This window comes from Oenanthe melanoleuca, chromosome 14 (assembly GCF_029582105.1).
Source record: "Oenanthe melanoleuca isolate GR-GAL-2019-014 chromosome 14, OMel1.0, whole genome shotgun sequence".
In the NCBI taxonomy this organism is placed as follows: domain Eukaryota; kingdom Metazoa; phylum Chordata; class Aves; order Passeriformes; family Muscicapidae; genus Oenanthe; species Oenanthe melanoleuca.
Window position 1 is genome coordinate 11039155 of NC_079348.1, and position 23174 is coordinate 11062328.

The 23174-nt window shown below is 44.2% G+C and overlaps 4 protein-coding genes across 9 annotated transcripts in view; 2 read left to right on the forward strand and 2 right to left on the reverse strand.

Annotated features, from left to right (window-relative positions):
• CARHSP1 (calcium regulated heat stable protein 1) overlaps window positions 1-2532 on the forward strand; it is a 39369-nt gene extending 36837 nt beyond the window's left edge. For all 3 annotated transcript variants that reach the window (XM_056503703.1, XM_056503704.1, XM_056503705.1), the window contains exon 4: window positions 829-2532. In XM_056503703.1, coding sequence (XP_056359678.1) covers window positions 829-991 — 163 coding nt within the window. In that variant the 3' untranslated portion in view covers window positions 992-2532. The remainder of the gene's footprint in view (window positions 1-828) is intronic.
• Window positions 2533-3145: 613 nt separating this feature from the next.
• On the reverse strand, window positions 3146-10565 carry PMM2 (phosphomannomutase 2). The gene is made up of 8 exons (XM_056503701.1): window positions 10431-10565; window positions 9431-9542; window positions 8502-8578; window positions 7848-7939; window positions 7081-7180; window positions 6528-6603; window positions 5296-5411; window positions 3146-4291 (listed from the first exon to the last, which is right to left on the reverse strand). The coding sequence occupies exons 1-8, from the start codon at window positions 10494-10496 to the stop codon at window positions 4187-4189; spliced, it is 744 nt and encodes a 247-aa protein (XP_056359676.1). The 5' UTR covers window positions 10497-10565; the 3' UTR covers window positions 3146-4186.
• Window positions 10542-12133, forward strand: TMEM186 (transmembrane protein 186). Its single transcript, XM_056503702.1, has 2 exons — window positions 10542-10626; window positions 11222-12133. Exons 1-2 carry the CDS (start codon window positions 10618-10620, stop codon window positions 11957-11959), a joined length of 747 nt encoding a protein of 248 aa, XP_056359677.1. The 5' UTR covers window positions 10542-10617; the 3' UTR covers window positions 11960-12133.
• A 1074-nt stretch (window positions 12134-13207) lies between these two features.
• The window catches only part of ABAT (4-aminobutyrate aminotransferase), a 46670-nt gene continuing 36703 nt past the window's right edge, over window positions 13208-23174 (reverse strand). For all 4 annotated transcript variants that reach the window (XM_056503699.1, XM_056503697.1, XM_056503700.1 and 1 more), the window contains exons 7-16: window positions 22827-22907; window positions 22621-22713; window positions 22185-22247; window positions 21859-21922; window positions 21118-21266; window positions 19873-20010; window positions 18562-18729; window positions 17671-17817; window positions 16628-16739; window positions 13208-15352 (exon numbers count right to left, since the gene is read on the reverse strand). In XM_056503699.1, the coding sequence (XP_056359674.1) occupies window positions 15231-15352; window positions 16628-16739; window positions 17671-17817; window positions 18562-18729; window positions 19873-20010; window positions 21118-21266; window positions 21859-21922; window positions 22185-22247; window positions 22621-22713; window positions 22827-22907 (1137 nt within the window). In that variant the 3' untranslated portion in view covers window positions 13208-15230. The remainder of the gene's footprint in view (window positions 15353-16627; window positions 16740-17670; window positions 17818-18561; window positions 18730-19872; window positions 20011-21117; window positions 21267-21858; window positions 21923-22184; window positions 22248-22620; window positions 22714-22826; window positions 22908-23174) is intronic.

The window sequence follows — 23174 nt, forward strand, 5'->3', positions numbered from 1 at the left end:
GGAAGGCTGTTTGCAGTTCTCTGTTTCATCAGCACCTTGTTCTGAACAGAAGGTGAAGCCCTTTGGGCATCTCCCACTGATTCCAAGCACGGACTCACCTGCAGCAGCAAATGCACAGTGCAGGTCTTCCAGCATCCCCAGCATCACTCAGGAGTGTTCCAGGAGCCTTCTGGAAATCTTCCTGAGTGTTTCTGCAGGCTAACACATCAGGATAGCAGAACTCTCTTTTCTCACAGCAAGTAATTTTGATTTGATACCATATCTCAGTAGGGCTCCTTTATTATTTCATTCCACAAACTGTGTTACGGTGGAGTAACCTAAAGGTAAAATCTTGCCACTATGTGGTACAATTCCTTTTAAGAAAAAGAAAAAAGGAAAAAAAACCCAAACTTAAGTGAGAAGTGGGGGGGAAACCAACCAAAAAGAGATCAACTGTCTTTAGTTTAAACACCATATCCCCAGTGTAGGTGGCAGCCATTGGCAGCCCTGCCCTCTAGTGCTGCTGCAAGTGAGGTGCTGGTGCACAGCTCAGTCCAAGCCTGGGCTCACCTGAGTATTCTCTAAAGCAGATTAGAGTGGGGGTTTTTGTGGCTTTTATTGGGTTTTATTTTGTACTTCTCGTGGTTGTTGATTTTTTAGGGTGATGTTGGTGTTTATAGTATTTTCATGGGATTTCACTGCAACCTGAGACTTTGATGGATGATGGGCTCTATAAAATCCCTGAAGTACTTTGAGCACCTCAGCTAACAATTACATAAAGATTTCAGTAAGCTGCAGAAGAGAAGGAGTGTGTCTGTGATGCATGGCTAACTGGAGCTTCCCCCACAGCATTGAAGGCGAGTACGTTCCCGTGGCGGGCGACGAGGTCACCTACAAGATGTGCACCATCCCTCCCAAGAACGAGAAGCTGCAGGCAGTGGAGGTGGTCATCACCCACCTGGCCCCTGGCACCAAGCACGAGACGTGGTCAGGGCACGTCATCAGCTCCTGAGTGTCCCCTGGAGCAGCCTGCTGGGCTCTGCTCCACAGCTGGCTGCAGGACCTGGCTGCAGAATGTTGTGTGTGAGGAAATACTGAGTTGTCAATAAAGCAGAAGCAGGCCGAAATTACCATTTTTTTACAGCTGGCCTGGTTAACAAAAAAAAAAAAAAAAAAAAAAAAAAATTAAAAAAAAAATAGGCAATTCAAATGCTAATGAAAAAAATCTAGCGTAATGTGTTTATAAGAAATGTATTTAAAGAGACCTAGTTTGTGTGCTTGGTGGAGGAGGGGAGGTTTGGGTTTTCATCTTGTGAACTGATTCCAGGAAATGCCATGGGGAAGGGGGAGAGGTTTCAGGGTGAGCTTTTCTGTGATGGTCAAGCACAACTCTGAGCCCTGGGTGTTGTGTGAGCCCCGTGTTCCCTTGGGCTGCCCTTCTAGAGCTGCAGCACCTTCACTGCTGATAACAGTGCCTGAATGCCTTGGCCTCACAGAGGTGTTCACTGCTGAGCTGTTTTCCTCATGGAAGGAAGTTCACAAACAGAGCAGCTGCCACAGGGTGGAAATTCTCCATCACGTGGTTATGCTCCAGTGCCCATCAGGTGCACCACTGCAAATGCTGTGGCTGCACAGGTGTGGAAACTGTGTTGTACTGGTAAAGCTGGGCTTGTTTGTGAATTTACTTAGGTGCCTTGATGGTTGATTAGCAACAAATTTTATAGGCCAGTATTAAAAAAAATTCCATCCCAAATTTAAATTTGTTTCAAGGTAAGTGGTAGAAAAATGTAGAGTAGTGGATACTTCATAGGCTCTGACTGTGTCTGGATTTTGATAAAGCTGAAGATTTGCCTTGTAGACTGCATACAGCTGTGCCACAGGCAGCAGGACACCTGCACTGCTGCACAGCAGGTGTGTGCTGCCCAGGTGCCTGTGCATTAAATACTGTGTGTTACTCAGCAGGCTCAGCTGGCTTGGTGAAGTAGATTCTGCATCTGTTTCCCCAGCAAACTTGCTTGGTAGGATGTGATAGGGCCACCCTTCCCCAGACTCTTCATGTAGTTGTAGTGCTACTAAATTGGTTTTGTTCCTGTTTGCCTACCACGTTGTTTTGTTGTTTTTTTTTTTTTTTTTTTTTTTCAAATGAAGCATTTTTCTCTGTTCTGTTCCTAACAGTGGATTTTTATTGACTTTGCAAATAAAAATTAAAAAAAAAAAAAAAAAAAGGCACAACTCTTGTTAGTTGTATAGAACAGTGAAGCTTCAGCTGTGTATTTGGAGCTTCACCAAGAGGTGCTCACTGTCAGGACCTGCCCTGAGCCTTTCACAGCAGCTGCTCTGTTCCCAGGTGTGATGTGGGCTCAGGAACTGCTGTGCTGGCTTGTTTTCCCTTAGCTGTACCTGTGTTACACCATGGTAGTGGGGTTTGGGTTTGGTTTTGTTTTATATGACCCATAAGCCTTGGCAGTGTAGTGGTGGGTTTATCACTCTGCAGCTTGTTGGAATATCACTCCCTGCTTTCTTTACAATAAATGCAACAATTTCAGTGCACTACTCTGTTTCCAGTCTGCTGCCTGGGTAGCTGCTGCTGAAGAGGATCAGCTTTAAAGAGGAGAATGCAGTGACATCTAAGTCTGATTTAAGGAAATGTTTTCACATCCACTGACTGCAGTTACCAGAATAATTAGGAAATAGTAAGGCCAGGACATGTCAGAGGAGGCTCCCAAGATAAAGCAGCAAGAAATGTTGTCTCTGGGGCTGAAAACAAACCTGGCTTTGGTCCTGCACAGGATACTTTGACCTGCTAACTTCCTGCCAATACAGCAACCAGCCTGCAGTAAAATAACCAGATCAGGGAGAGGACATGAGTACACACAGCACAGCCCTTAAACTGTCTGTCCTTGAAGAGCATTCTACACCAGGGATGGCTCTGCTCCTAAGTCACTCCCATTAAAACAGGAATTGGCTAGGGATTAAGTGTGCTAGAAGACAAAAGTTTTGGTGTATGAGGTGTACTGCAGCTCCCCCTCTTTTTTTTGTAAGCTCTTTTGGGTGGTACACAAAGATTCTATTCTCTGCTTTTTTACTGTTCAAGTAGCCCATGAACCTGGAACTGGAAAGATTCAAATTACTCATTTCTTTGATCAGACAGGAAGCATGCAACAGGTCTGCTTTAAGTATTTTATTAACCAAAATAGACAAATTGAAACAGTATTTTTTCATGATAAAATCAGATTTTATTCTCCTTTACTAAATCAAACCATTCATGCTCAAGATTACTTTCCCAATGCCAGATGAGAAAAGCAGTATTAACAGTTACACAGAGTATCAGGCATTTGATCTGAATTTTAATAGAAACATAATTTAGGTCATTTCTGTAGCATGAAAAATCTCACCTACCCTTAATGCCTTAAGCAGGAATCTCAAAAAATGATCAGAAAGTAGCAGAAATATATTTTGCTAATGTGCTGAAGTTATTTTAATTAATTTTTACAAATGACTTCAGAGATTTGATCTGCAAGAGTGTAGGAATCATGACCTGACTGTGCCTTGGCACCATGTCCATCCTGAGGAGGGAATTTTGGCACCAGCTGATCCAGAATTCCCAGGGATGGCAGTCAGGGACTTCTGGTTCAGTGCCATCTTCCCAACCCCAGGAAGAAATAAAACCTTTCCCTACTACTCATCTTCCAGTTTTAGACAAGAAAATCCCAACTGTCTTATAATTTATGTTAATTAATATAGAACAAGGTAAGTATTTTAAAAAAACCCCAAAACTGCATCTTTTAAAAAACAGCCTCAACATAAAAAACTAGGGATTAAGACTTGCAGGCCAATTTTGAGACCATGAATCAACTAGAGGCAGATTATACCTCCCCTTCCCTCCCTAAATCATAATAGTTAAGGAAGTTTACAGGTATCTTAAAAACCAATCCAAAATACAACCCAACCCAAACTCCATAACCAAGCAAAAAGAAAACAATGTACTTATGCAACTGGGAACTGAAAAGATGGTGCTAAATGAGTTTCGCTGTGTTCCCCCAGTCAGGAAGAGGTCTTCAATTAAAACATTTCCCTTCAGTAATGACTGACCTGCAAAGCACCTGCTATTCATGACCAATTACAAAAAAACAATACAGTATGAAGATGATGTTTCAAGTTATTTTGCTGTTTTAACTGTCTTGGAAGTGTGAACTCTGAAAGTCTTTTATTTAAAAAACAGCTCTTCACAGATTCTTCTTGTGTCCTGTGGGGATGTGACACTGTGGCCTTCTGTCCTGGAGTCTGTGAAAATTTCATAGTCATTCCCTCCCTGGAAGCAGAAAAAGATTTAATTTTGTTTAACATAAAGCATAGTCACAAAAAGGGACACATGAAGGGAAACAGAGAAAGATGAATTTTTTCCAAGGGTCTGCAGTGAACAGGCTCAGTAAACACCAGCACTGTCCCTGTATGAGCACAGATCCCCAAAATCCATAGCTTCATTCCCAAATTTCTGTTTGCCACACTGCTTTCACAGGGTCAGTATCAGCTCTTGGTATTCCAGCTCTCTGGAAATGCTGCACTGCCACTTAGAGGGTTTAAAATGAACTGTCTGTAAGCTCTGTGCCACAGGAACAGGTGATTACTTTTGCAGCTGATGTTGGGGAAAAAAAATTAATTTCAAGCCTGTCTTTTTCTTATAAAACTTCACCTTTTAAATTTTATAAAGTCCTGTGTAACATAAGAATTTTATAACTGTGAGTCCTTATAAAACTAAGCCTTTTCTTATAAAACTTAGCCACTTTCAGACAGCTTTAATTTCATGCAAGTCCTTGTGCTTCCAGTGCCCTCACCAGCTCTTGTCAGTTCTCTGTTCAGGATTTTTAAAAGCCTCTGAATTGCCCTGCAGAGCTCTGCCCCATGCTGAAGGACAAGGGACTGTTCAGTTCCCCAGGGTGGAGACACATAGAGCAGTGAGCAAAGGCACAGTGTCAAATAAGACAGGAAATAATTATTTTTAATAAACACCTGCCAAAAAGAAGAATCAATCTACACTGACCAAGCAGGACAATCAGTTTCACACAGTCATGTCACACAGGTGTTTAACAGAATTAGGGAAGTTCAAATTTAAAACAACCTCTGTTAAGGCAAGAACCCTGTGTTCAGTTCAGGAAACAGAAGGAAAACTTTCCAGCTGCAGCCAGGTAAACATGGACACATGTTTATATCCTGACTCAGCTCTTGTCAGGATTAAGGTTATAAGGTTAGAACCTACAGTCCTTCAGGTTTGATTACAGCAGTTCTCAAATTAACATATCAAATTAATGTACTCACTGGCATGGTCTTGTCTCCAAAGAAATAAATAGTCTTGTATCCATCCTTGGCAACAATTCCTAAGCAGTACCTTTTATCCCAGCCATCTGGGAACACATCAATGCTTATCTGCCCTCCTAGGAGAGAGAGGAACAAGACTTGTTTCATTTTAAGAATGTATTTCTGAAGGTAGAGTAAGTGAAAATAAACCTAAGCTGGGTAAGATTTTAGGCAGAGGGAGCTTTGCAGAAGACACAGAAATGTGAAACCCTGGACCTAAGTCCTGCAAATACAGAAAATGTTTTATAGGGTATCAGTTATTACAGCTGTGATTTAGAGATCATTTATCCATTCAACAAAGTCTGAGCATCCCAAATACTCACTGCTATCCAAATGAACCTTCTAAAAAGCATTACATTTAACCTCTTCACTTTCAGAAAAAAAGGACACAAATGTACACAGCCACTGATGTATGTACAGCTGTGAAATCATAGGCAGAAGACTTCCTAATGGCTTCAGAGTAGGAAAGAGAAGAAATCAGCCCTTTCAGCACATGCTAACAGGACAACAGCTCTTCCAATTCTGAGCCCTTGGCCCTCACCAACACCTAAGAGCATGATTCCCAGATGAAGCAGGTGTCCAAAAAGCTACAACATAAAGGAGAGAGGAGAGCTCACTACAGTTCACTTTTGCTTTAGTGCTTCAGCACTAATGCCAACAATACTTTGCAATTCTGAAAAATAATAAAAGGCAGAGGAGTGTGATAATATATTAGGAGAGAGGGTAAAAGAGAAAAGATGCATCAAAGATAATTCCCCATTATTATATTTTTTTCCTTAAGCTTGCACTTGCTTTTGGATTCTTTCCTTCCTCCCACACAATGCAGGTATAGTTGAACAACCCAGGGCAACTGAAACAGCACTGAGGGAGTAGTTCTGATCAAAACTGATTCACAGAAACAACTCTGACTAATCCAAAGCATCTAATATTCTCCAAAATGAACAGAATCAGTCACACATCTGACATTAAAGGACAATGAACTGATGACAAGAAATGAAATTCTCTTTGTTGATGGATTTCAATTAAAATGTCCCAATAAAAGCCTGAGAGGAAAAGGAGGCTCAGTCTTGCCTGCAACCATCCCAGAGAGACCTGTCAAAAAATTGAGATGGGATGTCACAGCCATAATAGAGTATGACTTAAATGAAATTTAAATTATTGATGTTTTAAATTACATTCATTTAAAGTTTTACCTATAGAAAATGTGAGGCCTTTGCCTGCAAATTCTCTTTGTAGATCAGCTACAAATTTCTCTCTTATATGCTCCTTCTGTTAAAAAAAAAAAAAAAAAAAAAAAGAAAACAAAACCAAATATCAGTTACATCTTGTGGTGATTTACCAATGAAAAGATAACCCAAAAACACCTCTAAAAAAAAAGAATGGCTTTGTTGACTTGAATGGACTCAGATTGGTTACACTACAGATGACACCAAGAAAGTATAGTTTTACCTAGGACAGGGTTTTTTAGAAACCCCATGTATAGAAGCAAGATGTTCAGTACACCCTGGATATTGGATTAAAAACATGAGCCAGACCCACTCTTCTGCAAGCAATCTTTGCTATTCCACAAAAAACCCCAAAAAACATTGTCTACTGCCTGAGGTCTGAATGAGGAAATCAGTTAAAACACATGGAAAGGATTAAACTGAAAAAAAATTGCAAATCATAGAAATGTTTAAAAATCATAACCTGGCCATAACTGCCTCCTCCAGAAGAGCTGGGTATTTTTCAGGAGTTGTAACTCACTTTATCAAGTTCATAGAACTCAAGTCGTTCTTCCTGGCTGCAGCTTCTTCCAATGGGGGACACATTTAACATCCCATTTCTGAACTCAATGAAAGTGCCTCTGCAAGGGAATTGATTAACAAGACAGAGAAAAAGATAAGAAAATTGCTAAGAACACTAAATACCTCAAAAAATTTCCATTTAATTCTATAGGGAATCAGCTGTCTCATTGTATGCATGAAACCCAAACATGCAGATATGTCTGGCACCAATAAGTCTCTTGGACTTTGAATCTGGCAACCTCAACATCATCCTTACTGGTTTTTAAAAGTATGGTTTAGTTTAGCAAGTGTGACTGGAGCATCCCATCAACCTGACAGGCCAGGCTCTCAGTTTTGGGGTGAAGCTGCAAAATTCACAGCAATGTGGGCAGTGTCCTGCACTGCCTCACCCCACACATTTGAGTGTCTGGAGCTGCACCTCACACATCACACAGAGCTGGCCTGGCTGCACTTCTCATCTCTGGAAAACACCATGCTGCTGAATTCCAGACATGGCAAAGGAACACTCCTACTTCAAAACTGAATCTCTTTAAGTGCTGAATCAGTATTTCAAACCCTGTGCTCCAGCTGGGAACTTGTCTTTGTATGCAAGGATGGAGCTCTGTTTCACACACACAGTGCTGTTCCCTAAGCAGAAATTACTCATTTTTTTGCATAGCAGCCTGAGCTGAGCTTTATACTCCCCATGGAGAACATGGCAACACTGAGATGTCTGTGTGCACATACCTCTTCTTTGGAAGTTTAATCTTTGCAATGTAACTCAGGCAGTAGTTGATGACATCTTGAAGGATGTCCTCGCCCAAGTGGCCCTGAATGCTCTAACAAAACAAACACCATTCAACCAAGGGTCCAGAATTTGAGATTCTAAAAGCAAGTCACATGGAAAACACAGATATTGGATAATCAGGCATGGTTAATGCCACAGAGAAACAAACATGCCTTCTTCAATCAGTAACATCAGCTGATGCTCACATGGTACTAACTAAAGGCTCTCATTTCTCTTTTTGTTCATTTTATAACACCAAACTGTCCTTTAATATGATTCCTACTTCTGAAGGAAACTGTGTGCCACAGGAAGCACCCCTAAACAAAAATCTGCATTTGGTTATAGCCAAGCATGAAAAAATGGAGCTTGTTCCTGCAGTCAACTGGAACCACTGGTCAAGGCAGCAAATTCAGCCAGGAACTCTTTTAAATGTTTACTCTCCATTACTTATGTTAAACATTACAAGCCAAATGAATGATCCATTAACAGGACTAACAAAGGCAGCAGTAATTTTGCTCTTTGGAAGGATGATTACATAGGACTATGCTGTACAAATAAATCAAAATCCTGTTTAGAAAATTTCTTTTTTCCACTATTGGAAATGTCACACTTACCTGCTTGCTCAAGAACTTCCCATCTTTGTATGCTACCAGGCCATTTTCTGCGAACACATAGTCGTATTTTTCAATCACTGCAAACAAGCAAAAAGACAGTAACTCATCAATTCCCCCATATGCTTAATGCAAGATTATCTCATATGTGAAACAGGTTGAAATACAGCAAACATTAGCTCCTAAAGCATGAAAGTTTCATGCTTTCATCATAGTGTCAAGCACAAGATTAATGCTAGCCCTAATTCTCACTATGATTAATGCACACCTCAGATCACACGAAATAATTTGTTTGACATACCTGTGGTTTTACTTGGAGGCATGTGAGACTGCTCTAAGTGTAAAGAAGAACAAACACCTCAAATCCTACAAAGACCTGGTACACAGCCTGGCTAGGAGCAAGCCAAATACTGCCCTTTTAGGCTTGTTTCCTCAATATCACTAATCTTCAGCAGATGTCTGGGAGCTGTGAGTCTCAGCACAACACAAGATGATATGGTTTACTGGGGACCACTTGGAAGGCAAACAAACCGAGCTGCCTGGCAACTACAGGAGGCTATCAGTGGCATCAATTAAGTAAAGACCATTAAGAATGAAGGACTACGAGTCCATCACTGCATCACAACCCCACAGTGAACAAAATCAGGTCCTCGAGGGACGTGCTGGACAGCTGAGCAGGCCACATGTGTGTCATACCACTGAAGTGTGAAAAAACCCTGCCAAGGTCCTGTCACCGAGGCAGGATTTCACCATTAGTAACAATCTCTTAATTTGATATCGAGATACCAAACGCTGGTTAGTAGCTCCCCACAGCCGGAGTGCACCACAGCAGCAGCAGGAAGACAATGAAAAGGAGGAGAGGGGGATGAACGGGGTTCAACCTTCAGCCCCCACGCTCCCCGCGGGCCGGGACTGCACCAGCCCGGCCTTACCGTCCTCGCCCAGCTGCTCGCGGATCTTGGCCAGGTCCGAGCCGCCCACCACTCCCACCTTCAGCTTCTGCCGCAGCCGCTGCACGAACGCCGCCATCTCCGCCGAGATTCTCTGGGGTCCAAAACAGAGCTGTCAGATTCGCCAGAGGCCGGCGCCTCCGTGCCGCAGCAGCCGGCACAAACCCGCGGCACCGTGCGGCTCTCCAAGCAGCGCTAAATGTGCTGAGCGTGCCCACAGAGCCCGCGGCGAGCGGCACACGGCGGGACCGCGGGCGGGACGCGGTGTGCGATAGGCCCGGTGTGAGATCGGCCCGGTGTGAGATCGGCCCGGTGTGAGATCGGACCGGTGTGAGATCCAGGCCGGTGTGAGATCGGCCCGGTGTGAGATCCGGCCCGGTATGAGATCCGCCCGGTGTGAGATCCGGCCCGGTGTGAGATCCAAGCCGGTGTGAGATCGGCCCGGTGCGCGATCGGCCCGGTGTGAGATCCAGGCCGGTGTGAGATCGGCCCGGTGCGCGATCGGCCCGGTGTGCGATCGGCCCGGTGTGAGATCCGGCCCGGTGTGAGATCGGCCCGGTGTGAGATCCGCCCGGTATGAGATCCGCCCGGTGTGAGATCGGCCCGGTGTGAGATCAGCCCGGTGTGAGATCGGCCCGGTGTGAGATCGGCCCGGTGTGAGATCGGCCCGGTGTGAGATCGGCCCGGTGTGAGATCCGGCCCGGTGTGAGATCGGCCCGGTGTGAGATCGGCCCGGTGTGAGATCCGGCCCGGTGTGAGATCGGCCCGGTGTGAGATCCGGCCCGGTGTGCGATCGGCCCGGTGTGAGATCGGCCCGGTGTGAGATCCAGGCCGGTGTGAGATCCGGCCCGGTGTGAGATCGGCCCGGTGTGAGATCGGCCCGGTGTGAGATCGGCCCGGTGTGAGATCCGGGCCGTGTGCGACCCGCCCGCTGTGCGACCCGCCCGCTCCCCGCGGGCTCGCAGCCCCGTCCCGCACTCGCCTGGCGCGGGGCCGTCAGGGTGCCGTCCACGTCGAACAGGCAGAGCGCTGAGGGCGGCGGGGCCATGGCTGGAGCCGCCGGGGCCGGGCCGGGCCGGGCTGGGCTGGGCTGGGCTGGGCCGGGCTGGGGCCGCCTCTCCCGGCGGGCCGCGCGGGCCGGGGCGCAGCCGCGCTGAGGCGGCGGGGCCATGGCGGCGGTGAGCGCCGGGTTGCGGGCGGGCTGTTCCCCATTCCCCTCCTTCCCCCTTCCCCCTTTCCCCTGTCTCCTTCCCTTTCCCTTTTTCCATCCCTGTCCCCGTCCCGTCCGGCCCGCTCGGTGCCGGGTCCTGCACAGACGCGTGTTGCAGCGTGGCGGGCACAGCGCGGAGTTTCCCTTCCTGCCTTTCCCCTCAGTTCTGCGCCTTCCCAGCCTCTGCTCCCGCCTTCGGCCTAGCGCGCTCTCCCCCCCTTTACCGTGCTTTCTTCACTTTCCTGTTAACCTAAAATTGCTGTTCAAGTGGTTATTCAGCGAGTCGCCGATTTCGCGGGTTTCTCTGTTTTATTGCTCAGACAGCGAGAGGCAGGGGGTGTGCAGGGCTCACTGATGAGCTCACTTTGTGTTAGCAAAGTTTCCCCTCAGACTGCAGGGAGAGATGCGAGCACAAACACCAGTTTCCTATCAGAACACTGGTTTAAGGTTACAGCGAGCTGGGGCTTGTGCTTTGCTGTCTGTAGGTGCCCGAGGGACCGACTGATCTCACTGATCGGGTTTTGAAGAGGACTCAAATGATCTATAGGATTCTTACCTTACAGGCTTGGCTCTGCACAGTTAGGACTAAAGTCTGCACGGCACCAGCTTTTGGGAGATGTCTGCAGAAGGAGCTCTGGACAAGGTCATGGAGAAGGGAAGATGCTGGCCTGCCCCGGATTTTTGGCTCGTGGGAGTGTCTGCAGTCAAAAACCCAGCGAGTTCATGGTCTCAGTAATTACCTCAGGAGACCACGAGGGCTGTCTGTGTGTCTGTCCCACTCGGCCCCTGCTGCTGTGGTCCAACAGAAGGCTGTGGATGGGAGCACAGAAGAGTTCAAACTGGTCTACAGGTTCCCAGGGATAAAATACTGCAGCGTCCTGTCGAGACTGAAGCTGTTGCAGACTGCCACCTCCATGATCATGCTGCCTCCCATCTGCTACCTCTACCTGCAGGACCAGGTGTCTCAGAATATCCTCCTCTATACAACTGGCATCGCTGTCTTTGCTGGGGCAATGTTGTATGGCATGAGCTACTTTTTCAGAAGAATTATTGGATTAATCTACTTAAGTGAAACGGGACAAACTGTCAGAGTGGCCCACTTGACATTCTGGGGAAGACGTAATGATATTTACTGTCCCATAGAGACAGTGGTGACTTTGGATGAAGTTGGAGATAGCAAGAACGAGCTACTTCACCAGTTCAAACGGTATAACAGTACAGATACTTTGTATTTTACAATTAAGTATGGCCAGATTGTAGACAGAGAGAAATTTACTCAAATATTTGGAGAACTTGTGTGACACAGATCATGATTTTCCATGTTGCATGTTCAGTGTGCTTATTGTTTCGTGAGGTTTAAGTACCAAACTACACATCTCTGTCCTTTTCCTGTGCAAAGCCTGCTGTAAGTGCACCCAGTGTAGAAAGTCCCAGTGGTAAAACACAGCCCACTGGATTAAAGGTCTTGCAGCTTGTGTATGGTGTGAGGAGTGTCTGTTCCATGTCAGATTCAGTAATGTCACAGCATTCCAAGCCTGAACTGTCCTTGAAATGTGCTGTAGGAGGCCAAGTTACTGGGGCTGACCTTGGCTTTTGTTTCAGTTGGCCTCTGGTTGTTAGGAAACGTGAAAAAGCTCTTGAAATGAAATGCAGGAGCTGCCAGAGCATCCTCACTTCAAACTCAGTGTTTCTTCTAGCTGATTTCAGGTTGGCTAGGAAGCCTCTGGAAATCAAAACTGGTCTGGTACATCCATATGGTGTAGAGAGGGACATGCTCACCTGTTAATGCAGTTGAGGGAACTGGGGAGGTGTGTGGGCTGAACTGGCCTCACGAGGGTCCTCCAGCATGAGAGTGGAACTGGGCAAAACAAGGGTGAGTGCTGCAAGAAACAGCAGCTCAGCTGCTAGGTTAAAGGGTGGGACAGTATTTCAGGAATTGCCATTCTTCATTGGAATGGGAAAAGCAGCACCTGTCTCCATGAAGGATTGTGGTCTTACTCCATGGTACTGGTATGATTTCTCCTTTTCCAAAAACTCAGTAGAAATGAGGAACTTAAACCCAAGAAAGAACCAAACCTATCACTTCTAACATGTAATGCATTTTTTGAATTGTCAGAAGCAATATTAATTCCTTACACCCCTCTTCTGGTTCTAACTTCATTTGAAACTGGCAAATAAACTGACTCTCACCAATGATCTGGAGTGTTCTTTCCTTATTTCTTCCACATGTGAAGTGAAACCTCTGTTTCTTGGCAGATCAGCAAAGGCAGTTAAGTAAAATTGCCATTTAAGTGCACAGGGTAACCCCTGGATTACTACTTCCCATGTTGAACTTTTCCTGATGGGGTTCTGTGAGTTTTGGCTGACACTGTGTAGCACAGCAATATCAAAAGAAATCCAAATATTCCTTGGCATAAACACCATGGCAGCAAAATACAGTGGGGCTGTACAGGCACACTAATTTTGGAGGTTTATCAGAATGTATTTAATATGCACTACTGGTTCAGTTTAGACATATACTGAGTGTAAAATGAAAAACATTGGAGAAGTTCAATTATAAATATTTTATTTAAGAATATTGATTACACATGATTGATGTAATTTGTTATGAATCTGTGTACAGTTACTAGTTACACCATGAAGTGTACTTAAGTATTTGTTTAAACATTTATTTGGCACTGTCCACAGTATGCTGTAAACAATATTAACTTTATATGCTTCAGCTGCAGTGCTTTCTATGTATTCTCTAACAATTTCATCAACATGTTGTACACAATTATACAGTTACTGAGTGTCAGTAAAAATTATAAAAACACCTAGAGTAGTCATAATAAAAGTGAAGATGTGGTAAGACTTCAAATTACTGGACCTTTGCTTCTGTAAAAGTACAAGACTTGCTAGAGACATTCACTAAAACTACTGCACTGATATGTTGAACAAACTAATTCCCAAAATGCTGTCAAATGCAGTTCTTGGTTTGACTTTCCTTTTGCTGATAATACGTTTACAAGGACAGCGATGACAATGAAGTTTTGTTGAACACCAATTTTTACCAGTCCTTTCCCCAGATTTCTACAACCTCTGTTCAAAAACCTGCTCAGGTTCTGCCCAGCTGGCACCAGAATTCTGCTTTCTGCAGAGGTTTACAGAAATCCCACTGGGTTTAAGCTGGCAGAAGTGACTGTGCTTGAGTTTCCCAGTACCAGTACTTTAAAATGGGAAAACCATGATTAACACTTCTCAAAGCAGGTAAGGAACCTTTTCACATTTTGGTTGCTGTATTAAACATGTAAATCTTTTAACTTCTCTGTCTCTTATTATGTACTTAAAAATTGTGGTCAGGTCCTGAAAGGGCAACTGTAAAAGTCCATTGTGGTCCCTTTATTTGGTGCACAACAAAAAGCTAAACTTAGTAAACAAAATCCAGATGCTCACCAAGAAAAAGAAAGGCACCAGATCTAGTTCAAGTCAGCCTTCAGCAAACAGTAAAGAGACATCCAAAACAATTCTTTGAAGAGAAACAAATTAATGAACTGTTGACACTTTTTTGATCCTGTGGCATTCTAGATCTCTGAAGTATGGATGACTTAGAATATACTATTAGAACAAAAATATAATTACTTTGCATTGTAAATGTGCAGTTAGGACTAGGCCTTCAGTGTAGTGGCTCTGATACCAGATAATGGCATTTCTGCTTTAGTTTTACAAAATACCTCAAGTATTTGTGTAGAAGTTATAATAGACAAATTCATGGCTATTGTGTCTTCTGGGCAAATGGTAAAATAATCTGGAATCATTCTAGACTGCTGGCAGAAGTGGAAGAGTGTGCTTTGCATGGTTCTCTAAGCTTTGTCAAATTATATACTTCAGGGTAGAGTTTTCTCTGTACAAGTCTGCTTGTAAGAGAAGTCAAAAGTTTTAAAACCCATCCATGGTGAGGACAAGAGGACAAGGGCTCAGTGCCACCTGCAGCGCTGTAGGTGTGGCTGAGGGCATCAGTGCCCTGTGAAGCAGTGAGTGCAGGCTGGGCAGAGCTGATGGAGCCCTGATGCTGTTGGTTGGCAGATGCCTGTACTCGAGGGAATAAAGCTGGAAATCATTCTGTAAAACACTGTGCTTGGCAGTGGTGGAAAGCAGAGCTTTCCTGGAAACACTGATTTTATTCCAGCTGCCGTTAGAGAACGGCACTCTGTGTGGCAGGTGTGTGGCAAATCTGCCAGGGCCACCTGTGGAAACTGACTGTACCAGGTCCTGCTCAGAGAGTCAGGGAGATGGCTGTAGGGAGGACTCTGCAGTTAACATGGCCCAGGCCAGAAGCAGGAGGTTCTAGGGAATGCACCAGGCCACATTTTCTAGGGAATGCACAGTGAGGGACAGCTGCAGGTACCTGCTGGTGACCAGTGCCAATGCTCTGCCTGGGGCACATGTGCATGGAGCAGCTTGCCTTGGGCAGGATTACAGACAGAACACAAACCTCAGTTTATGACTTTACACTTAGCTTGTAAGTAGAGAGGACATGAATTAATGCAAACTAATTTCATAATCAGCTGTTCAGTGCAAGGGAACTGCTTTTTACTTGAAGTTTGCTAAGATGTCACTGAAAATGTTCAGGAAGAGGTGTGCGTGGTGATCCTTGAAGATCAGCGTTGGACGAAAACGGATGGATCTGTCTCCACAGCCTCCCAGAACAACACCTGAAATGAGAACACAATAGGTCCTCTAGTCATTTCCATCTTGGCCAAATCTCCAGAAAAATGCAGGTGTCTGAATGAGGATACCCTCACTGTGGAGGGCCAACAGAAGCTCCCAAATCCTGCTAGCCACACCATGATACAGCACATTGTGGTGTGAATGGCCTCAAGCTTCACAGAAGCTTAGAAGAACGCGGTGGGTGCTGGAGCTGTTCTATAAAACACTTGTAGTATTGGGACTAATCCTGACAACAATGGAAAGAATCCATCTAGCACAGAGCTTAAACAGCATCTGAGATTTCAGAGCTGCAGTACCCTCCTGGTCAAGTATTTTGATGCCACAACAAGACACAGGAGGTTTCTTTGCATTGGTTTTTAAACTAATTTGTTTTTAATGACAAGAAGTAAAAATGTCTCAGTGCCTGCAAACCTCTCCCTGCAGTACTTTAAATGCACATTTTAGCCCAAAATCAATTCCTGGAAATGTTTGAGCAATGAGAACCCATATTACTAAGATGAGCTTACCCTGCCTCAGAGCCTTGATTTACCATGAAACAAACCACTTGCCTTCTCTCCCTGCTGGCTTACTTTCCAAGAACAAAGTGGTGTCTTTTACACTCTAAAATTTTGGTTTCACCACAGTTTAGATGCACCCTGCCTGCTTCTTTCAAGAGATAGGAGTAACAGCAAAAACAGACAGCAGCAAGCACGAGGCCCACATAGTTAAATTCAAAGAGAATGTTAGGTGTGGATCCCAAGGCTCCCCTCTGCAGCTGGTAACAGTTCCATGGGAAAAGAGGGCTGTCACTGTAGATCTGTGCTCATTTTAGGCACTTGTATTTCCTCATTAGGTATTCCTAGGTATAGGAATTATGCATTTAGAGAACTCATAGTTCTTCTCCCTGTGTTTTCCTGAGTGACATTAACTTTCTTCTGACTTTCCTGTTTCTAGAAGTAAGCATGTCCATGGGCACCTAAAGTCACTGCAGAGGACTCTAAACCTGATGTCACAAAAACTCATGCCCTACACAGATCTCTTCCAGCAATCTCAGACCTGCAGAGACTGGTAAATGTACACACCATGCAAGAGGCTGCTCTGAGGTTTCTGACAATAAGTATTTCCAGAAAAGTCTAAATCCAACTTTGTCATTTCACTGCTGGCCCCTGATGCTGAAATACTCATACACAATATGAAAAGGAAAATGTGAAGCATTGCCTCCACATGTGAATGCTACTGTTTGCCATGTGAAGCTCATCCACACACACTAAGTTTCTTACCTTTGTTTCTGGCTATTGTAATTAACTTGTTTCTAGTTGCATCATTTGGAGTGTCAAACGAACAGAATGTTCCTCTTCCTCTCACTCTGCTGATGAGATGGGGGTAACGAGCCTGCAGAGAGAGGAGAGACAAGCACATGGCAGGTGCTGCAGCAGAGGACACCTGGTGGCAAGCCTGGCTCTGCCAGGTGGAATCCCTGCTGCCTCCTAGCTCCGCTGGAGTGGAGCGTGGCTCACATATCCTGCTCAGCCTAAAATTCCAAATATTCTTTGGAACGAGCATAACACACCTTATTTACATCTACAGTGGACTCCAGGAAAACCTGAGAATAAGCCTGCACTGGGGCTAGAAACCAGCTCATTTTTACTCTGCACTTGCCAGGTGCATCTGCATCCCTTCCTCTCAATCACAATCCTCATCTTTTGGATAGGACTAGTTGTATTCTGGCCCTCCAAAGCATGAGATTATAGTATTTTCTGTTCTCCTGCCTGCTATGTCTTAAAGGTGTGGAGAGAGCAGACTGTGTTTGGGATTATTCTATGCAAAATGCCTTTGGGAGGTGAGCACCTGCAAGCCTATCCTTAAATGCCTGTCTGTAGAGCTACACAGTAGAAGCTGTTAGGAATTTCCCTTAAATATGGGAGGGAAAGATAAAATTTTCTTATTTCAACAGCCCAGCAGAATTGAAACAAAATATGAAAGCACCTTCCTTTAAAAAGAACTTTAGGACAAGGAAATACCAGCTGCTTATGGTAAGAAAACCTTCTAACAAAGTCATTTAATTAGCTGCAGTACACACCTTCAGATATTTTGAGGATCACCCTTTGTATTGGATTAAGCTATATAAACCCAGCATTTTCAAATCAGTAAAAGAAAGTTTACTTCAATTCCAAATGGGACACATTTATTCAACTGTGTTGAAGTTATTATAATGTCTAGAACCCCAGCTGGATTTCCTCAGTCCAGGTGTTTAAACTGGATGAGATCAGATCCTACTTCAGCAGCAAATTTCTCCTTATCTACAATCCTTCCAGATGTTTACCTGCAAATCCAGCAGCCCAGTCAGTAGTGCTTTCCCAGCATGGGTTGCATTGTTTAGAAGGTCTTCTGTTTTAATAACCTTAATGACTTCAGCAAGCATAAGGTTCTTGGATGGATCTCCAAGCCAGGTGTTAAAAATCCGGTAGGGCTGGGGAAAGAGTGGAAAAAGAGCTGTGGAACGTGTTAACAGGCAAGTCACCATAAATTAGGAAAAGCAAGGCATCACACTGGCAGTGCAAACATGTGGTGTATGAAAAGGCATGCACTCATCTCACCAACCCCCCTTTTCTATGTTATGAAGCAAAACCCCATTGCTGAGCTGAACACAGGGTGATTACTTCATGCTTCTCATTTAGTGCACTCTGCCTTGCTACTCTGACATCTCATTGAAACACAGCTATAGGTGACAGGAAATCACCATCATCTATACAGGCTTTTACATAAAGCTTTATGTTCTTCCCCTTAATTTGCTTTTTTTTTTTTTTTTTTTTTTTTTTGCTTATTACATCTAAAATGTCATTAATGCAAAGAAGAAATCTTGCTGACAAGATCTGTAATGCTGACATACAAGCTCTGAAATTCCCAAGTTGCCCTACAGGAGAAGGTGTCTGTTTGTGGTTTGATTTTGTACTGAAGGTTTATTCCATTAGGCTTAACCCAGTTCTCCTCTCCCCACCATGAGCTTTATGACCTTGGTGACTGACAACAACTGGAATAAAAGTGAAGAGGTGATGAAAACTGTGTGAGCACACAGCAAGTTTCTGTAAAACAGCAGCCCCATCCAGTTGAACCTGCACTGCTGGGGGAAACCTTGTCCCTTCCATGGATTTTACAGTCACTCCTCAGGGGGTCACCAACTAGCACAGAGTTCAAGTTTCATTAAAAATCTTACAGCATTTGGCCTGAACTCCTCTTTGTGGAAAAATCCTCCTGTCATCATCTTCTTACTGAATGTTACCACATCAGCTGGGTCGTCCAGGCCCCAGTGCTCGTGTGCCCAGAATTTTCCTGTGCAGCCACCTCCTGTCTGCACCTCATCCACCAGGAAAGCACAGCCATGCTGCAGAGACAGACAGGAGCAGGGAATGTGAGCCCTCCTTCCCCAGCCAGAAACACTCTTAGTGAACATAGCAACACACGCCAATCACAGCAGCACCTCTCCTTCCTCTCCCATCACTGCCCCAACCTCCCCTCCTCAACCCCCCACCAAAGCACTCAGGTGTCAGATCTCACTGTTAAAAATTCAGCTGGTTTTTCAAGAAGGTACTAGAAACTTGTTTTCTACCCATACTCATCAAGTACATGTTTTTATATAGTCTTGAGCATTTCTAGAGGATACCTGAAAACATCTGGGAGGAGTAGATGGCATTTCAAACCCCTGATGGAAGCAGAGTGTCATTTCTAGAGGCTTTGTTTGTTTGAAATATGAATTCTCTGCCCCCAGCTGGAGTTGGGCATTATGTGGCACACAGGCAGTGCCAGCAGCATGAGCTGGTCACTTTAGGGGGCATGAAAAGCTGCATTTTTAGACAGCTCTGCTGAAAAAGCTGCTCATGGGAGCTGGCAATGAGGGTTTTTATGTGAAGGACTATTTTGTCCAAACTTTGTGATAGGGAGAGCAAGATATATCCCAATACTGTATTTAAAAACAATGGGTAGGTACTTTTGGCAGCATCTACTCAGCACACAGATGTTTTGAGGGTCAAAAAAACCATGAAGTAAGTATTACAGAGGGTCATCACTTCTAAATGGGTAACTTTACATTCCAAATACAAAGACATCTGTCTTTTTCATTGTTTTATTGGAACATGAGCACTATGGCTGGACTCAAGTTGTGCTTCAGCTTTTTTTTTTCAATTAAAAAAATGTCATTAAAAATTTATACTTTTCATAACCTGCTTCTTCAGAAATGGAACCTCCTCAACCAACTAGCATTATCAGTTAAAAACACACCTGCAGAATTCATGAATCACAGAGTAATTGCTCTCTCACTTTGAAATTAGAAGATAATTTACTGGACAGAGGAAGCCATTAGGTGTGAATCAAATGGAAGAGAGCAGGGATTGCTTGTATGGGGTACATAACTAAGGAAGCCTGTGAAACCCTCCAAGTGCCTGGGGCAGGGCAAAGCCTCTGGGGACACCCACAATGTGTGGGTGCATGTCTCAGCCAGCACTGAGTGCCCAGAGAAATGCTTTATTACCTTTCTGGCAATATCTCTCAGCTTTCTGAAGAAGTCATCTGAAGCATGATTGTCCCCACCCTCCGACTGGATCGGTTCCACGATGATTCCAGCCACAATCTTCTTCTTTTTCCTGTACTTCACAATCAGGTCTTCCACCTGTGAATCAAACACTTGTGGTACATCCTCCTTCCAGAGCATTTGTACATTTCCTCCCAGCTAGGTTAAATCTCATCAGAACTTCCAACTTTGCATGGATATTCCTGGCTGTAAAGGCACCAGGAGGCACAAAGGATTAACAAGAATTTAACACTGCCTTCTTATTCCTGAATGGGTTTAATGTCCTAATCACACTGTAACCAGTTGCACATTTATCTACAGTGTTGTGAAAGTTCTCTCAATGTGCTGAGCACCACTGCAGCTCACTGTGCCACAGCTGTCATTCCACCTAAGTGATATGGAAGGGGATAGATTTTCTGTCAGAAACCAAAACTCTGCTTATGTTTTAGAAAAGGTAATCTGGAAATTTCACTTTTTCCAGTCACCCACTTCCCATATATTAAAATTAATCAGATGAAATAGTGCAGAAATCCTGTTGTTAATGGTGTGTTTGTGCCTGAAATCCCCTCAGAGCCCTCAGGCCCTCAGCCCCTGCAGGCTGTACAAGCAATGGTTTCCAAAGGGAGCCAGTTAGCCAAGCACAGACTTGCTAAGAAAACGTTTGGCTTTTTGTTTTGTTTGTTTGTTTTTAAAAGAATGGCTTGGAGCATTGCATTTCTCCCACCCAAGCTGCCCTGGAGCAGCCCCAGGGAAGCATTTGCTGTGCTTTCTGTGCTCTCTGAAGTGAGGCACATTTGGCTGAGTGGACTCACAGGTCCATCCCTGCACAATCACAGCTTTATGCCAGAATCTGCCATGGAAAAGCTGGAAAGGTTGAAATGGTGTTGAGGTTCTCTCTACAGAGAGGGTTATCCACACTGTGCTCTCTCTCAGCCCATGGCCCTTTGGCAAGAGCTGGCAGATGAGTTCACTGTGACACAATGAAGTTCTGAGGGTGAAATTTCTCTTTGGTCTCACTCATGCAGCCCTGTATTCCCAGTAAGCTGGCAGGGAGAAAGGTCTGACTGTAAACAACAGTGAATGCTGGTCCAATCACAGCCTGTTCCAATCTCTGAAAACATTCTTTTAGTGAAAAGCACTAATCCTACCAACACTATTCATTATTTCAAATCAAAAACAACAGAAAGCTGCCAGGGAATTTTTTACCTCCTCTAAACAACGGGCTTCTTCCTGTTGGTTCTCCTTCACAAAGTCTTCCAGGGGATACTTCAGCCTTGGAAATGGAGCAATAGGCCAGTCCAGTGAGGGAATGTCCAGTTTGTGAATTGCTTTAGAGTGAGTTGTAGCTAAGCAACCTAAGCCCAGAGAGGGAAAAATTAAAATAATACCCATCTAGGAACAAGACAAGAAAAAAGCTACCAAGAGGTGAAAAATGGCCTGACTGTAGAATTCTCTTAACTGCTCTGTGTTTTTACTGTCTTCTGAAATATTGGGTAATTGGATTTAATCAGGCTTAAATGGATTGCTCTAGATCTTAAGCATTGGTTTCCACATGCACTGTTCCAGAAGAGCAGGAGAACCTCTGTCAGTCTGACAGGTTGCTCAGACAAGGTGGCTTTCATCCCTCCTAAGACAACTCTCACAAAGCTCACATTACAGTAACATGCTTAGAACAGGGACTGAGCTGGTATCACCCAGTAAAAGTGAGTGACAGCATGTTTGTGGCGATTTTACCCCAGGAGACAGACAGGAAACTGTGGATTCAGAATGAAAATAAGAGCCTGTCTGAAAAGAACTTTTCAAAGAACATAAAATCAATTCCTACTGTCACTCAAACATTCCAGTGCTGGTGGGGCTTCCAAGGCAAGCCTTGATGAACCTAGAGCTGCTGCACTGCACTGTGTGTCTAGGAGAGCAGAGTGAGCTGAGGGGACAGGCACAGCTTACCCAGGGTCCTGCCGTGGAAGCCGCCCATGAAGGAGAGCATGGCGTAGTCAGGGCAGCCAGGGGGCTGCAAGCAGAGCACAAGGGGGTCAGCAAGGGCTACAGCCCTCACTACCCCCTCTGGTCAGAGAAACCTCCCCTGTGCTGCACCCCCATGCATCCCTGATGACCCCTGATATTGGTGGGAGCAGTCTGCATTTCACCATTTCCTAAATGTACACAGCCCAGATTCCACTTCACATGGAGCAAACCAAACCTTTCCTCCCAATCTTCCCTTCCAAGCCCAAACCAGAGGTACATCTGTAGGTGTGGCAAAGAACCACTGTTACCTGGTTAATCATGCAAGATTCCAGCTCTTCTTTTGTGACATTATTATGGCCCCTCTCCTTGTTCTGCAAAAAACCCAAACAACCCAACATGAGTGTTCCTGTAGTTATAACCAATGCATTTATGGCTGAACCACAAACCAGTAATGCTGGTATTCAACACTGGAGTCAAGGAAGACCCTGACCATGGCTCACATGCTGACTACAATCTGCATTTTCTTTATTTCCTTTCCTTTATAACTTCCAAAGTTGTGTCAACATAAAGTAAAAACTTAGATAAAGACATTTTAATAAACATTTTATACTAGACTGAATATAAAGAACATCATGAGCAAGACAACCTCCAAGCTTCCCTTTGTTTTGCAGTAAAAATTCTGATTATGAATAAGTATGCATTTGTACATCTAAACCTGCAAAAATATCTTAATTTTTTACTTACTCTGTACCACATGAATATGGCTTTAAAGGCATTTTCATTAGAGCAGGATCCACAAGACATGGTCATCACCTGTGACAAACCTTTAGGAGCCACCTGTCAGCAAAGACAGAAAATTACTCTTGAAATACTGAACACAAATACAGTGCAAAATAATAATAGCAGTGATGATAATAACAGTGATCAGTCCATGGATATCTCAAACTCACTGATAGCAAAGACTCCTTCAGTTTTTCTGTAAAGTTCTCTGGAGGTAAAATCCCTAGGGCAGGTCTGTTGATGAAAGTGCTCTAAAACAACAAAGGAAGAGGAATTGTTAGATCTTACTGTCACATGGAAAATACGTTGATATCAAAGCAGTTCCACTTTATTCCAATTATAAACACCAGGCAGAAGTCTGTATCATGGCACAAGTAGTTTTAAGCTAGGGACTACTATTCCTGCCTTAGCATATGTTTTTCTGTCTAATCCTCACTGCTTTATTCTTGCAGGACACCTTAGGAAAGGTGCATGCTAACTCACACTGACATTTCCTCTTCAATATTTCCATTTTAGCT